The following is a 16947-nucleotide window of genomic DNA, read 5'->3' on the forward strand; positions in this document are numbered from 1 at the left end:
ATATATAATAATCAGATAACGTGCACAAGAGAACTTTTTCATTTTACTTTATTTAACACATTGTGTATGAATCACAACTTTCAGTTGAACTTAGCAGGATTGGAAGTTGGAGCAGTCCAACATTGTTTTATACCGAGTTTTAACGCAAGTTGGAGCAGACCAAAAAATACGTATAAGATAGTTTTCTTAAAGGTTTATAAAATGAAAAAATGTTAGTATATTTGATAATTTTTTTAACAAGGTGAACAATTATATATGTGTGATGTGTCAATGGATCTTTGTCTTCACGCTTGAGTATTGTCCACTATCACTCAGTTTATTAACTCAGAAACCAAATATTACTGAATAATTTTCTGTGGCAATACAAATAATTTTATCTTTGTGTTTGCATATCATATATTGCTACTTCAAAATTCAAGTGTGATATCTTCAACCAAAAATAATCAAATGTGATATAACAATTTAGATCGTAATAACAAATATTATTCATCTTGTACATACTCAAGAAACCTCCCACGCAACACATGCTCCTATAGAAAAATATTTTACATGGGCAGAATAAGATTCAGCTCACAGTTTAATTTAACCAAGGCGTGATCCTCGGATCGGCCCCCTCAGTTTTGTTAAACTATGATATGTTTGTTCAAGACTGAACTCGTTTATATATATTTGTATATTTCCTCTTGATCCATGCAATGAGTTAACTATTTTCTATTAGCATTATAACTATATAAGTATTGACATATATATAGCTGTAAATTAAGTCGGTCAAAGAGAGATTGTTGTCTTGGTTTTGACAAACGAGTTTAAACACATCTCTATGTATGTGGACAACAGAGTTACAGTATTTAATATATCAAATATGAACTTTCTGTGTAGTATAGAAAATATAAAATGAAATAAAACTATAAACGAATTTGGATTGTTTTGTTGCTATTTGAAGACATGAATAATAAATTAGTATAAAGTGTGAAGATAGATTGATTGTAAAATTGAAAGTGAAAGCTGGAAGAGCAACAACAAAACATAGCTAACATGGGCTTAAAACCCCACTTCCCAGTGAGACTGATTGTCTCTATCATTTCCAGTTCGCAACAAATATGTCTGGCCCCCATACTTTACTACTCTGTACGTATATTAATACCACGTCCAATCTTCTTCTCTTTTATGAAATATATGCAAATGCACTTGTATTTGAAAAGAAGTATATTTGCATGGTGTACATATATTGTTTGAACGTTGGTTAGCTAATCGATTATCACCAAGACAACACACATTTGATTTTTTTTACCTTGAAAAACAAAAGCTGTGTAGTGTTTTTCCAAATCAGTAGTTTTAATGACAACTGGTGAAAATAAAATAAAATGCTAAGAAGGATGTTTTGTTGTTGTTGATATATCATATATCATATGCCTTGAATATGTTTCCACCATGTAGCACTAGACATCACGGAGATTTTATTGTGTTCTGATTAAGATATATAGTCACTCTAATATGGGTGTGGTGTTCTACTTAGTTACTTTTATTGAGCCTAAGCTCGCGAATCCATCGATGATAGGGTTTGAGGCACAAGATAGTCGTTAAATCTATCAGTTGTTTACTTTATCGCGTTTGTTCATCTGTTTCCACATTGTTCATTGGTAGCTATGCTTGTTGTGCATGAGTATGGGACGTGAACGTTCAGTATTATACGCTATTATCAATATCAAGTATCAACCATGGATTCATTCCTTGAAGCTGATTTCATAAGCATCAGAAGTTCGTACAGTTACAATCAATAGGGTATGACTTTTGTTCCACACATAATAAATGCTCCTTTCTTTTTTCTTTTTTTTTTCTTTTGCATGCTTCAGTGGTATTTTTGTTAGCTATGCAAGTATAGTTACCTTTTTAACTTGTGTAATCGACTAATCAAACTTTAAACGTGTTTATTACTTGGTATAAACGCTACCAGAAATCGGTTTGGTATCTGGAATTTTTTGTCATTATAGTTGTTGTTTGTGATTTGTGAATTTATATAAACTAAATGTTTTACCCGCACATGCATGCATAATCTTCTTATGAATATTTATTAGTTTATGTCTTATTAATCTAAAACCAGTATAATAAGTTATTATTTATGTTTTCAAATAGTTAAATCAAACATCAAAGTATTTATATATGTCAAATATTTTTTAATCAAAATATATACTTATTATTGTGTTAAACTTTTTAAAATACTCATATCTTAGAAATAGTTTAGAAAATATATTTTTATATATGGTTTTGCTTGACTAATATTTAATTATAAATTATATTTATATCTTCATTTTTTAACTAAAAATATATTTTTTCCAGATAGCAACACAATTTATATATATATATATATATATAAGAATTATCTTCTTTTTAAATATGTTTTTTTGATAATTACGTTATATTATTTTATTATAAATTATTTAATATTTAATATAACATAGAAATTTAATATTATTAAAATAAAATTCGTTTTCAATTATATATAAAATTCATTAAGGGTATTGTTTAAATTAATAAATTAGTGAATCAGTTATAAACTAATAATAAATCAATAACCTAGCTAAACGTTTAAAACCTAATAAAAATATGACAAATAGGAAAAACTAACTAAATATTTGATATAATACATAAATTTAATATTATTAAACTGAAATTTGTTTTTATTTATATATAAGATTCATTAAAGATATGTTTTAAATTAATTTATTAGTGACTGAGCTAAAACCTAATAAAAAGTGATAAATACACAAAATTATCTAAAATTATGGAAAACATGACAAATCAGCAAATTCATTTCTTAAATAATAATATAGATCACTTTTGCCTCTTTCTTGTAGAAACATATATAGTTAGACAGAACCTGATTCAACCAAGCCCTTACCATGTCCAAGAAGTGCATTTGTTTATGATCCAAATATTTTTAAAGAGAACTTAGCTAGAAGTTAGAGATTTTAAGAAAACTTTAGGACCATTTTTGCAAATTATGTTAACTATTCATGTAAAATAAACTTTTTTTTTGCATAGGGTCCATTGTAGCATTCAGATGGGATTTTTTTTTGGTAAGATGTTAAATTATTATATCAAATTTTTAAATTTTTTACAGGCAATACGCAGAGAACTAGTAGCAGATGAAATATAAATAAATTAAACAAAGGATCTAAACAACGAAAAAACTAAATGAAATAACGGAGAAGTGGACTCTGAACGAGACTGTAGCGTAAGCATGATGGATCAGAAGGGGAGTCAATAACAGAAAGAGCTACCCGTCGCTGCGAGCTATCGGAAAGAAAGGCTCCATCAATCTATATTTCATTTATTCAACCCTACTAATCATATTTCAGTTCCCATGTAGAAAGATAAACTCTTGTTTACCCAAAAAAGGATAAACTCGCGACAAAACAATCTAGTAGTAAAAAAGATTTTTACAATCTAATAAATATACAAAACAAAAACAAAACTAAATAGTGTAATTAAAGAAAAAGAAAGAGATTTGTTTGGATGCAAGTTGCACCGATGAGACTGTTATGTGTCAAAGGGCCTACCGTCACCGACAGGTTCTAAATACGACAGATTCAGTCAGCAAAATGGGATCTCGAGCTTCCCTCTCTATTCTCCTCTTAAACACTATCTTCCTGTATTTGTTTTTTTTTGTTTTTTTTTAAATAAATTAATAATTTATAGTTTTTTTTGTAGGCTAATAATTTATAGTTTCTCTTAGAGAATTTATTTATTATTTCTTTAGTTATATACAAAGCTCCATCGTTTCTTTGTTGAATTACAAAATTCAGTGAAAGGAGTTGTATCCATTTTTTTGTTACAAAAATACTTTATACAGTATATTATAAATCAGAGTTAAATGAACTTATTCCAAAATCAAATATCGTAGAGGACCATTGTATAATGTTGAATCATCATACATGCTGCTAGCTCATATTAATCGAGGAGGAAAGCCAAGGCCCAATACATGATGTGGTTTTAATGGGGAAACTACCATTTGCAAGATGCGGCTAAAGTAGCTTAAGAGGCCCTAGCTAAGCATGGAAGGTCCAAGGTTTTGTACTCATTGCAAGCCATATACAGTTTTTGTTTTATTCCTTTATGTAATTAATTGCAGAGATTCTGAGAGTTTTGAAAGACAATAATAAACACAGGGTTTTGGAGATAAACTCTCACTTTACTTGGGAGTGGTGTGGGCATCAAGCCAAGCAACGCGGTGAAAATGTTTTCGTCTGTGTCACCTTCTAGAATGCAATGGTAGCCACCTGGATAGAGCTTTAGGGTTTTGTCTTGGCTGGTTGCTTGGTCATAAAGGAACTTGCTGACAGTAGGATCTATGACTATCTGCGTCTCCATGCAGTATCAGCATTGGCAATGAGACCTGCAATAACTTTATTAGAGACGGGCCTGTCTGCGATACACTAGAGAAGTTTCCTTTTGTTCTACAACTGACCTTATTAATTTGCATCTCAATGTCACTTGCCGCATTTAGAAGTTCAACAGCGGTTTTCAGACGCGTTTGGTCATCATAGCTAATCACATCAAAGTAGGACTTGGTCCACAGAGAACAAACACATCAAAAGAGGAAGTCACAGCTAAAAATGCTTATGCAGAAAAATGTACTATTGAGGAAGTACCAGTTTTCTTTTATTTGGGTCTCTGTAGAACAGCGGACGCATGTCTTTCTTTGGAAAGAGCTTTGCCTCCGGTAACAGTGTTGACATCAAAATTAGCGCATTCAAGACTAGCTGAGGAGGTTTTACATCTTCTGTAAACTTGGAGGGTGACTCAGTGTCAGGTATTATTAATATGAAGAAACATACTTTCTAGTTGAGATTGGCTTACCTTACACATTGGAGCCACAAGTATAAGGCCATCCCAAGCTTGAGGTTCTTTCAGATGCATTTTCAAGGCAATAGCTCCTCCCATTGACTGTCCGAATAGGAACCGAGGCACCTTTCTCAGTTCAGGTCTCCCTACGAATCATATATGTTCACCTTAAAAATGATTTAAATCTTAGTGTACTAATAAAATGTCACATTCAGTTAGACGAACATAGTCCAAATGTGACAAACATATAAATGCGAAACTAAAATGTTTGAAAAAAAATATTATTAGTGCACCGGTGATTCAATTCAAATAGGGAAGAAGATGACATAAAATAACAAAAATAAATCTTTTTGTGCGGGAAATGTAGTGCTTTCTGACTGAACGTGGAGCAGTTGAAGGTGGCTCTTCATTCGTAGAATAAATGTCATCTTCCTCCTCAAAACCTTAGAATAAATACAAAAAAAAACAGAACCAAATGATTTAAAATTTATTTAGTTTAAATTTATTTTGGTTATTTTACACAGTTTGGGATAAGTGTAGCATATTTCAGAGAAAATTTCCAAATATAAATTAAGTAATTTCAATTTTTTGGATATTTCTAGATATAAAATATTTTAAATAATGAACCTGTGTAAGAACTGTATAGAATCAATCAAAACCGAATCAAAACCTCTATAGCTATCTTATATAGGTCTGAAACAAAAATGTCTAAAAGACTTTGACCTGATAATTATCAGAATCATACTGGGCCTCGGTCTGATTTAGTATAGGAAACCAACTATGAAAAATGGTTTAGAGCATATGAACCGATAATTAATTTAAACTAGTTGATTTTCCCATGTTTATGCACATATAATTTTTAAAACTGATTAAATTGTAATAATTAATTAGTGTTTCATTTAAAAATTTAACTTATTTTTTAATTTATGTATTTATAATAAATAAAATTATTTAAAATAATAGTATGTTGTTTTTAGATACACATAAAATTTTATGTATAAAAATATGACCGATTACTTATTTATTTTTGGTGTATATTAGGTTACAGTTATTCTTCTAGTTGAACATTACAATTTTGAGTTTTAAATAGATAAAATAAAATAAATTTTGTTACTTTCATTTAATTAATTTTATTGTCATTAAATGAGTCTATTTTAAAAATGTATTATTTTGTAAGCATTTTTTATGAAAATAAATTAAAGTTGTACTTTAGCTTGAATCAATTGAAAATCATAATTTTAATATAACCTTTTGATTAGTTATTTAGTTTAGACTTAGTTGTCATATAAAAATATTATGTTAGGACCAGATGATCAAATATCAATAAATGATCCATATAGTCAACTTATATCAATAAATCACATTTTAAATCCCGAAAATGTTACATTTTCGTACTTTAAACATTGAAGTTTATTACTAGCACTTTAAACTTTGAAAGTGATATTTTTATTATAACAAACCTCCAATGAGATTTATCTCAAGTTAAATAGGTGATTGGTACTGTTCATTTCATGATGACGTATTGGTTTCTTTAAAAAAATTTTTTTAAAAAAAACAAATAATAGAATTCAAAAAATTGAAAAAATCTAAAAATTCAAAAAAAACTAAAATTAAAATAAAAGAAATATTTTTAAAAATATAGAAAGAAAAAATGATAAAAATCATTTTATGTAAGGTTTACATATTTGTTAAGAGATTTATTGGTATTATTTATTAAAATAGTATTTATTTTAGTTTTTCAAACCATAAAAAAACGATGCTCTTTTTTTTTTGAAAAATAATTTTAAGTTTTTAAAAAAGAAATTAACTTATCAGTGAAGTTCTTAAAAATAGTAAATAACTTTAAAATTAAATAAATTACTAATCAAACTTTAGAGAAGCTAAAATATACGTTATTCAAGTGCTGGAAAATGGATTAGTATTTATTAACAACTAATTACAAAATGCATAACTTAGAAAAACTTAAAAAAACTTACTCTTAAAACACTCAAAACAATGCATAGTGACAAAAATGATATAGAGTTTCATAACATATAACAACAAATTTTTTAACTAATTAATTTAACTATTTTGTCGTGTTATATCAATATTAGACATGAATGTTTTCCGAAAATAGCTTTATTAATTATCGCATATTTAATGTTAAACATTTTAAAATAAATACACTACAAATTTTTTTAATTAAAATTATTATTTTTTTTTTTTTTTAATTAAAATTATCAATTAAGTTATATAACATATCATTTAATTTTGTTAACATGGATATCTGAAAGCTACATAAGCAACAAACACCATGTAAAACAATTAAATAGGCATAGTCAATCTAGTGTTTGATCAATAAAAAAACACCCGTGCAGACAAACTCTAGTAGATATATTTTAGATCTCAGTTCGTAAGGGTTACGACGGTAATTCCCGCTGTCAGTAAAAAGAACGTGAAAAGAAAGTTATAGTTTCTTACGTTACCAGAATGCTCTTACGTTGGACAACTAACTAATTAAATATTTGATAATCAAATCCCAGGAATATAGAAACCTATAGTTTCAAAATATGATGACGTTTGACGTTTATGATTGAGATCGCTACTGGCGATAGTTATTTCGATGGTAACATTAATTTGACATATTGGTAAGACTGTTAGTTATGGGTTAAAATATTAACTAATGCATTGAAGCATGTATCTATCTTGTAAATCATGCAAACGTTTCTTGAAAAATACATGTGTGTATATATAGGGGTAAGTGTGGGAGGAAGACAACATAACTCACCACATAAAACACAATCACCTTTATTACAAATAAAACTAGAAAGTACAAAAAAAAAAGGAAATACGAAGATGAATGCCACAAAGTTTGTTGTGCTCCTGATCTTTGTTGGAGTTGTGTGTGCCAATGTTGGCGCAAGGCAGCTCGATGAGGTGTCCCAAAAGACCAGATTTGGCATCTCTATTCCCAAGACGGTTACTACCAACGGCATTGATGCTGAGCGTATCGTTAGTAGTGGTACTAGTGCTTACAATACGGAATATAGCAATTCCAATGCTAATGGGGGTGCCAGCGGTCCCAGCTCTAGTTCATCAGGAAGTGTTAACAAATATACCTATGGATCTGTCGATGCGGATGGTCCCAACGCAAGGGTAGATACTAGCAGTTACACTTACGGTGCTGCAGGTTCTAATGCTGCAGCGGGTCCCAAAACTGCCGAGGGTGATGCATACGCTTACGGAGATGCAGGTAGCAATGCGTCTGGTTCGACCGACAACCCTTAAGCGATTGGTGGAGCATGCTCAATTCTCCGCGTATGTTAATAATACTCTACAAGCCCACAATCTCTTTTGTATTCATAAATAAAACTAGAGATTGTCACCTATATTAATGATGATATAGTGTTACTCCTTATGTCTGATGTATGTATGTGAAATAAATGCAATAAGTGTGACCTAATCAATCTCCACAAATAATACATACTAGGTGATTCTCCAAATATTTATACAGCAAATATATTCTAATAATTATTAATATTTTACTTCTAGTTTCAAATCATTTTATAGTTTATATGACTAATTTATATTGATAAAATTATATTATTTTAATTAGACATGTTATTTTAGAGATGTAATATCTAGTCGGTTTAGGTATCATTTGAGTATATTAGATTGCATCTATTTCTCCGAATTTAACTATAATAGATTTTTTATTTGGTTAATTTTGTTATTTGCATCTTGGTTGGTTGTATATTAAATATATATTAGTAAAAATATGTAGAACTTAATATATATTGTTTTGAGAATAAAATATAAAAGATAAAGTATGTTGATCGATTCAAAATTACATAAATAAATATAACAATAATATTTTGAAATATCATGCATATAAATCTTTTACAAAACAACAAAATTGTAACCATTGGTAAATATATTGTTTTCATTCAAATTGTTTTGTGGCATTCCTTAATTTATATATATAAAGATAAAAGCTTTTCTATTTGAGCAATACAAACTTTGAGCAATAATAGAAGCTCTTCTGTTTGACTCTACTTTAGCTTCCAATCTGTCATCTGGTTTGAAACTAAGAGCAAAATACAAGTAAAATAGCGAAGCAAAATAAAATGTCATAGATGCATGACTGATTAGCTATCAATCCGTTAAGACTTAAGAGTAGTGGATCTCGGAAACTCTGCCCAAATCAATGCTTGGCCACTCATGTGCCCTTATGTTCCAAGACTCGCGCACGTCAAGCAACCTGCAAGACGCAGAAGGACAAGTCAAGGCAGCTTAAAAAGCCGCTGATATAATCAAAACATGTTTGGGGTTGCAATAATGGAGCAATTTGCGAGAACTGGCAAAGGGATAAAACCGCAAAGCCCAACAATATGCGGGAACTAGCAGAAGAAGGGTACCATATGATTAATGGGGTTAGAGATGTTCTAATGACGTTTTTTCCTATGTATCAAGACACATAGTTATTCAACTTAAACTTAAACTTTATTATCATACAATTAAAACTCCAAGAAAAGTAATCTTAACTATACATTTCTACATTTCATTTCTACCACTTCACCAAAAAGGAAATACATTTCTACAGAGAGATCAGATTAACGACATAAGATGACTAGGCATATGGATGCGTTTAAAAATGAAAAGTGATTGAGCTGTACGAATATAATCAACCCAAAGTTAACGTAAAAATGGGTGAAAGAAATGATTTAAAAGACATTATGACTTTTGGTAATGCAGTTAATTACTCATTATGTTCCCAAAAGTAAGATTTTCTATATGTTTAAAGTACTTTGTATACTTTTGAGAAACATTAATTGTAAATATCTGAATTGATTAAATTTTATTGGTGGAAAGTGTAATAAAAATAAATTATAAATTAAATTGTAAACATTTATTATATTCTTAACAAACGTGAAAGCTCTAGAACATCTTATTTTCGGGAACGGAGCGAGTAGTTCGCAACAAATTGCATTTGAAGCTATTTAACAAAAAGAAAAAAATAAATTGCCTTTGAAGTTAGCTTCTCCGTGTGACCGTGTCGAATGTCGATGGAAAGCCAAGAACCCTAGACCATAACGTGTACTATTTTCTATATACATTGTAACATTGATTTTGTGCACATACACAAGTTATTAAAAAAGAAAAAACAAGTTAATAGGGTCAATTAGTTACTCCAAAATACATGGAAACATGGAAATGTCGGTAAAGGTAAGTTATGGTCAATTAATACTCCAAAATGTATGGAAACAAACCGACCACTTTTCACTATTTTACTTTGCGGAGGAGTAAGCGCATTTAGCTTTAAATGGTGACCAAATAAATGAAGTGGAACACTATCTACAATCTTTCAATAGGGGCTGATTGGTTGGGATGTAAGAAGTGACTTTAGCTTTAATTTTCATCTTCAATCTTAAATATTACCAATCATGCTTTATCTTGGTTTTTAAAGTTACAACCAAAAAATTAAAGCTACAGTAAAAACACACAAAAAATAGTTGTAAACATTTTATTTTCCAAAGCTCCATTTTTTTAGATGTAGGAAATTTTAAAGCTACACCACTTAAAGCTAAATCAAAAATCCTACGGACAAAATGCTAAAGTAAATTTTTTATAGTTACAACCCAACCAATCACCTCTTTTAACATTTTAAATTTTTTATATGGAATAATTTTTCCTTTACATTCTTTTTCATATTTTTTTATTGTAGAGAATTATAGAATAAACTTGCTTCTCATTAATTTTAATAAAAAATCATTATTCTTCATTATTTCTATAATTTTATTCATATTCATTCATTTTCCATTTAGTGTTCAATGTTTCTATAAAGGTTATCAGTTAAACTCTTAGTTAATGTGTCTTCTTTTTCTCCGGAAGTGAATAATATGATGAAACATTATTTATGAATGAATCACTACATAGTCAAGAGGCAACCAAGAAGACAATATTTTCTTAATTAATATATAGTTTATTTAAGTAGTACATCCACTAGATTCGAGAATTTATAGCATTGTCGACAATAGTTCTTACAAGCTTTAATTAGTTTTCTCCCCTTCAAGTTAGCTATGCTCATACAATATCGAGGAAGATGTTCATACATCGAACTAAGCTGGTTATTAAGATTGTCTTGTCATCATGAAACATTTCTGTTTCAAAGATTTTATTTTCTTATTATAGAAAATATAAAAACCTACAAAAAAGTGGCCGAGGCGTATACTTTGAGATTATGAGTTTGAATGGTAATGGTTAAAAACTTAAAATAGCACCGCAGTAAAAGTAACTAAAATTTATAATACATATATATATATATATATATATAGATGTAAGTTATTACGCATGTTACTACTACGATCCTAATTGTATTAACAATATGTGGAATACCCTTATACGATCATTATAACAAAAATGACTATGTAAGAGCACATAAACGGACATTATAATGATAAAAACTAACTGAAGTATTTCGTCGCTTACTACGTCATTTTCCGTCTCTGGGTGCCTAGGTATCCACCCTATATGATACTTTAGAATCTTTATACTTTTTTTTATTTTGGTGGATAATTTTTTTCAGCGGGATATAACATGCATTTCGATTTTCGATTGATTGATTGATGTAAATAAAAATTAGTGCGTGTACAATAAGAGGACCCTACTTATTTATCTGATTACGATCAAAGATGTTATAGTAACGTGGAGTTTATAGTCCCTAGATTCGATTGCATGCTGGCTGCTGCAACATAAAACTATAAAAGAGACAGAGATCACCAGCACCATGTGCTTCACTCAGTTTCCCCTTCAAGACTAATTAATCTAGTATTTCTCCGCACTCTTAATTTTTCATTTACATATTAAAGTTGATCAATTTGTTTTGGAAAATAAATTACTAGTTATATTGTTGTCAGTATTTTTACTCGTTGATCTTACTAGAACAGTGGCATGGGGGAAGGGGGAATGCATTTGGATGACAAACCATTTACTCTTTATAATTTATAAATAAAGTAACGATTATTAACTAACAATTTATTAATACAAACACCACTTCCAAGTGTAGTCCCATGTGATCATGGACGGCTTTGCCTTTTAAGTATCAACTATTAAAAGTACTATACATTAAGTAGGGGATACTATGCGTTGGTGTTTCGTATACAGTAAATATTTATAAATTAATATACTATAAATAGTAATTTTGAACTGTAATTTTCCAAAGTTCCAACATTATTAAATTATAAAAAATTTACTGTATATAGTTAATCACAATATTAAGGGTTATAGTGGTGCAATGACAAAAAAATAGTGGTGCAATATTAAGGGTTATAGTGGTGCAATGACAAAAAAAAAGTGGTGCATGTGAAATAGTGGGAGCAAACAGTCTTCTTGAATTAATCATATACCAACTAATTTATAACCATGACAAGGAAATGTATTAATAGTCTCGATAACAGAGATCCATCTAAGAAATCACTATCATAACTACGACTGCAGAATCAGATAACTATGAGATGAAAATGTATCAACTATCTATAAATGTATCATCAATATATAATACTGACAAACATACAACAGAGATCCATATGACAAACAACTATCATAACTACTAGCAAAATCAAATAATTATAAGATGAAAATTTATCAATTATCACTAAACTATGAAATAGACAATGTATCAACAATGTCAATAATACTAACAAACATACAACAGAGATCCATATGACAAACCACTATCATAACTACTAGCAAAATCAAATAATTCAGATCTAATTAATTCTAACTCTGTCACAAACTATGATGATTTACGTTTAAGCATGCATATAGCAGCTGAAAAAACATTATACATACACATGCACCGACAGATGGGAGATGCAGTACCATAATTAAAAATTTCGTGTTAGAAACATACTTCAAAGTTTAGTCTAAGGAAAATTATTTGTCAGTTGACAAAAAAAAACAAAATCGATAAGTGCATACTTGTTTGAGTTCAGCAACAAACACACTTGTTTGAGTTCTCTTAGTAAACTCAAAACCAAACTCCCTAGTAGCAACAAGGAAATCAACTTCATCAGGAGACTCAGCTTCATAAGTGCACTTTTCAGTTTCTTCATCACCCAGGAATAGCAGTATATATGACAAACCGCAAGTATACGGAAAAACATTAAAATGTCATAATGATTCGGCTCATTTACCCAGTTGTCATCCATTAGACAGTTATCTTCAAAACTAAACCCCTTAATTAGTTTTCAGATTAAATTTTCGTGGGAGTTCAAATGTCATACAATAAGTCATCAGCCACTTTTTTTTGGTCTAAACATCATCAGCCGCTTTACTTAACAACTATGAATTTGTTTTCAATAGTTTATAATGTTAACCTTGTACATAATAAATAAACAAATTAATATTTGCTACAAATGTACAACTCCGGAATTACGTCAGTCAGTACATTATTAACGAATAAAGATAAAGACAATTAATTTGTTTAACAGTCAGCAACTTCAGCCGTTCTGATATGATCTACTTTGTACCGACTTGCCCAAAATATGAAAATTTTATACAGATTATATGATGTGATCATATTTGGTAATATTGATCTCAGCATCTGTATTGAGTATATTAAAAATATAGTAAGAGGATATTCAAAAATAGAATATACTAAATAATTTGTTACCATGCTCGTATGCAAACAAAGGCATGGATAGTTGGGACGAAGACAAAAAGAGGCATCACCTGCTCATGTGTACAGCAGAGATGGTTGTGCTGTAAAGACAACTATTTCAACTAATAACATTACCTATAATTTTCTAAATATTATTTTGTTAATTATATTCAACCATGACGACAAAAATATATGAATCATCTTCGATTATTATAGTTTGTAGCTTTACAAAAGTAAAATGCATATGCTCTTTCTTGCATCGATATCTGTATATGAATTTAGACCCAAAAAAAAATCTGTATATGAATCAATCGCCCCTCCCATGTGTTCCCATTGTCCACATATGTCATGAAAACAAGTGTCTATAATTATTTTGGATATAATTCTCAAAACCTATCATTACTTTCCACGTTCATAACTCATAAATAAAAGAGGCATTCAGTTTTTTTTTTTTTTGTAAACTATGAGGCATTCAGTTATTCAAACCCATATCTGTCTCTCTTTCTTCTTATGCTAACTAATCACGTATGAATAATCTCAGCCGTAATCTAAAGTAACGAGTTATAGGGATAAATTTTAACATAAATTTTGGGATAGATTTTAATATAATCTTGACTCACAAAACAGAACAAAATATTGAAACACTTTTAGTCCATTGGTTTAATTGAGAGAGTTAATTAGTACTTTATATTAAGAGATTAGAGTTTCGAGCCACAAAAAAATTATACAAATTAATAAAGTAAATAGATCTTCATCAAAATACAAGTAAAACCGTAAACTTTTATAAAGCGGTTCAGAAGAAGAACATTTATAGTTATAAAATTATTTATATAACATTTTTCATAATTTATAATATTATAATTAACCAACATTAATATATAAAATATTAAGTAATCTAACTCTGATTCGGCACCAATTAAACAAAATATATTGATTGGATATATTAACCCCCTTGCGTTAACAGCAAGACCTAATGGAATTCAAGTATATCTATATTGTTTATACGAAAATATGATATTCAAATTATGTGTGTTTGTAGTATTTTGATGACAATAGTAAGCCTGTTTTTAATTTTATAAATTCCAGTATTCACGTATGAAAATAATAAATTATGAGAAAGAACGTGTGTCTCATAACACTCAAATGGGAGAAATTGTTCAAAATGATTGGAGTTAACTTTTATTGTTTGAACAATGAAATAGTCTTGTAAAAGGAACTAACTTTTTTTCAATTGCCATACTATAATGTTCCACATCAAAATTTCAAGTCAAGAAGATGGATGGACTAAACTGAAACTGCTTCAGGATAATAAAATCACCCATGCACATCGATTTTGGTGATTATTATAAGCTTTAAACCTCATCACCTATGCACATCGATTTTGGTAATTGTTATAACCTTTAAACGTTTTTAATATGAATATAAGATTCAACTGTATCTTTAAGCTTAAAGTTAACGAAATAAAGCAAATACTTAGAAATGAATAGTTGACATTTTAATCTAATTTTCTTTGAAAAAATAAAAAAAAAAAAACAAAAGGGGAAAATCAGGGAGTAGTATAAATAAAGTCCTAAGCTTTCCATAATCCTCACAACTAAATCTAATTAACAAAAACAGAGTCGTCTTTGACTTTCCAAAAACAGAGCTTTTTGCCTTAATACACATCTCGCTCTGAAATGGCTGTTCCTGTGATTGATTTCTCCAAGATCAATGGTGACGAAAGAGAGAAGACACTCTCTGAAATCGCTAAAGCTTGCGAAGAATGGGGATTTTTCCAGGTTCAAATCTTAAAAATCAGAACTTTATCTCTCTGTTTTTTGATGAGCTCATCACTCTGTTTCTGTGTAGCTGGTGAACCATGGGATCCCATTGGAGCTTCTTGAAAAGGTGAAGAAGCTAAGCTCAGAGTGCTACAAAACAGAGAGAGAAGAAGCATTCAAGACCTCAACACCCGTGAAGCTTCTCAACGACCTGCTTCAGAAAAACTCCACAGAGAAACTCGAAAACGTTGACTGGGAAGATAACTTCACTCTCTTAGACCACAGCGAAAACGAATGGCCATGCAACACTTCCAACTTCAAGTAAACACACAACCTCTCTCTTCTCACTCAAACCCATTTCCAAAAATCAAAACTTTTTACAAAATTTGTTTTCTCGAAAAACAGAGAGACGATGGTAGAATACAGAGGAGAAGTGAGGAAGCTAGCGAGCAAGATGATGGAAGTGATGGACGAGAACTTGGGCTTACCTAAAGGTTACATAAAGAAAGCTTTTAACGAAGGGATGGAAGATGGAGAAGAGACGGCTTTCTTTGGAACCAAAGTCAGCCATTACCCACCTTGTCCTCATCCTCAGCTCGTCAATGGCCTTCGAGCTCATACTGATGCAGGAGGTGTCGTCTTGCTGTTCCAAGACGATGAGTACGATGGTCTTCAGGTGTTGAAAGATGGAGAGTGGATCGATGTTCAGCCGCTGCCTAATGCTATTGTTATCAACACTGGTGATCAGATTGAAGTTCTTAGCAATGGAAGGTAACATCTTAAGGCTTTTAGTTCATTTTTTTATTATATCAAATATATTTATTTTAACTTTAAAATAATATTAGAATTATATATTAAATTATATCAAAGTTACACTGTTAAAACTTAAAACCACACAGGACTAAAAATATAAATTACTGATATATAAACTATATGCTAAAATGGAATAAAGAAAAAAAATTCACAACTTAAAATATTCAAAAATATGCATTTTGACTAAATTAAAATTGTTTTATCAGATATTTTCCGGTTGTATTGTGTTGGAACTAGACCGGTTTGGTTTATCTAGATTAAACATTTCTAGCTTCATTTTCATTCAGAATAAAACCGGTTTAACAAAATACGTTTTGAGATTTTGGGTTTTAGATTTTAAACCAAGATGGATTTGGCAGGTACAAGAGTGCATGGCACAGAGTGTTGGCCAGGGAAAAAGGAAACCGGAGGTCAATAGCTTCCTTCTACAACCCATCGTACAAGGCGGCCATTGGTCCACCGGAGATGACGGCAGCGGCGGAGGAAGGAAGTGAGAAGAAGTATCCAAAGTATGTGTTTGGAGATTATATGGATGTCTATGCAAACCAGAAGTTCATGCCTAAAGAGCCTCGTTTTCTAGCTGTAAAGACTCTCTAAGAATGTTACTACCACTGTTTTCTCCTTGCCCACATGTTGTATTATTTTCTCTTAATGCCAAATTTAATAATTGATAATCTGGCATCTGCTTTTCTGGCTTTGTATTTTGTTTTTTTTTTCTTTCTTTTTAAGTGATTTTGAATCTTTGTTGTCACTTGTGTTCTTAGTTTCTGAATATAAATGTATGTGCGCTTTTCTTTGTCTCATTTTGTTAGTTAAATCTATAGAGCAAACAGCACATAAGTAACATTATTATTGTCATTATTTTCATCATATAATGAAGCAACAGAG

The 16947-nt window shown here is 30.1% G+C and overlaps 2 protein-coding genes across 2 annotated transcripts; both read left to right on the forward strand.

The window, feature by feature from the left end:
- Nucleotides 1-7297: 7297 nt before the first annotated feature.
- On the forward strand, nucleotides 7298-8291 carry LOC106357460 (UPF0540 protein At1g62000). The gene has a single exon (XM_013797127.3). It carries the CDS (start codon nucleotides 7540-7542, stop codon nucleotides 8110-8112), a length of 573 nt encoding a protein of 190 aa, XP_013652581.2. The 5' UTR covers nucleotides 7298-7539; the 3' UTR covers nucleotides 8113-8291.
- A 6777-nt stretch (nucleotides 8292-15068) lies between these two features.
- Nucleotides 15069-16857, forward strand: LOC106353485 (1-aminocyclopropane-1-carboxylate oxidase 5-like). Its single transcript, XM_013793249.3, has 4 exons — nucleotides 15069-15264; nucleotides 15335-15567; nucleotides 15652-16017; nucleotides 16419-16857. The coding sequence occupies exons 1-4, from the start codon at nucleotides 15163-15165 to the stop codon at nucleotides 16654-16656; spliced, it is 939 nt and encodes a 312-aa protein (XP_013648703.2). The 5' UTR covers nucleotides 15069-15162; the 3' UTR covers nucleotides 16657-16857.
- The last annotated feature ends 90 nt before the right edge of the window (nucleotides 16858-16947 follow it).

Source organism: Brassica napus, chromosome A7, assembly GCF_020379485.1.
Source record: "Brassica napus cultivar Da-Ae chromosome A7, Da-Ae, whole genome shotgun sequence".
Lineage (NCBI taxonomy): Eukaryota > Viridiplantae > Streptophyta > Magnoliopsida > Brassicales > Brassicaceae > Brassica > Brassica napus.

Coding starts and splice junctions, on each gene's coding strand:
- LOC106357460 (XM_013797127.3), top strand. CDS start 7,540: ATGCAAACGTTTCTTGAAAAATACATGTGTGTATATATAGGGGTAAGT.
- LOC106353485 (XM_013793249.3), top strand. CDS start 15,163: ATGGCTGTTCCTGTGATTGATTTCTCCAAGATCAATGGTGACGAAAGA. Junction 15,265..15,334: donor AAGAATGGGGATTTTTCCAG/GTTCAAATCTTA, acceptor GTTTCTGTGTAG/CTGGTGAACCATGGGATCCC. Junction 15,568..15,651: donor TGCAACACTTCCAACTTCAA/GTAAACACACAA, acceptor CTCGAAAAACAG/AGAGACGATGGTAGAATACA.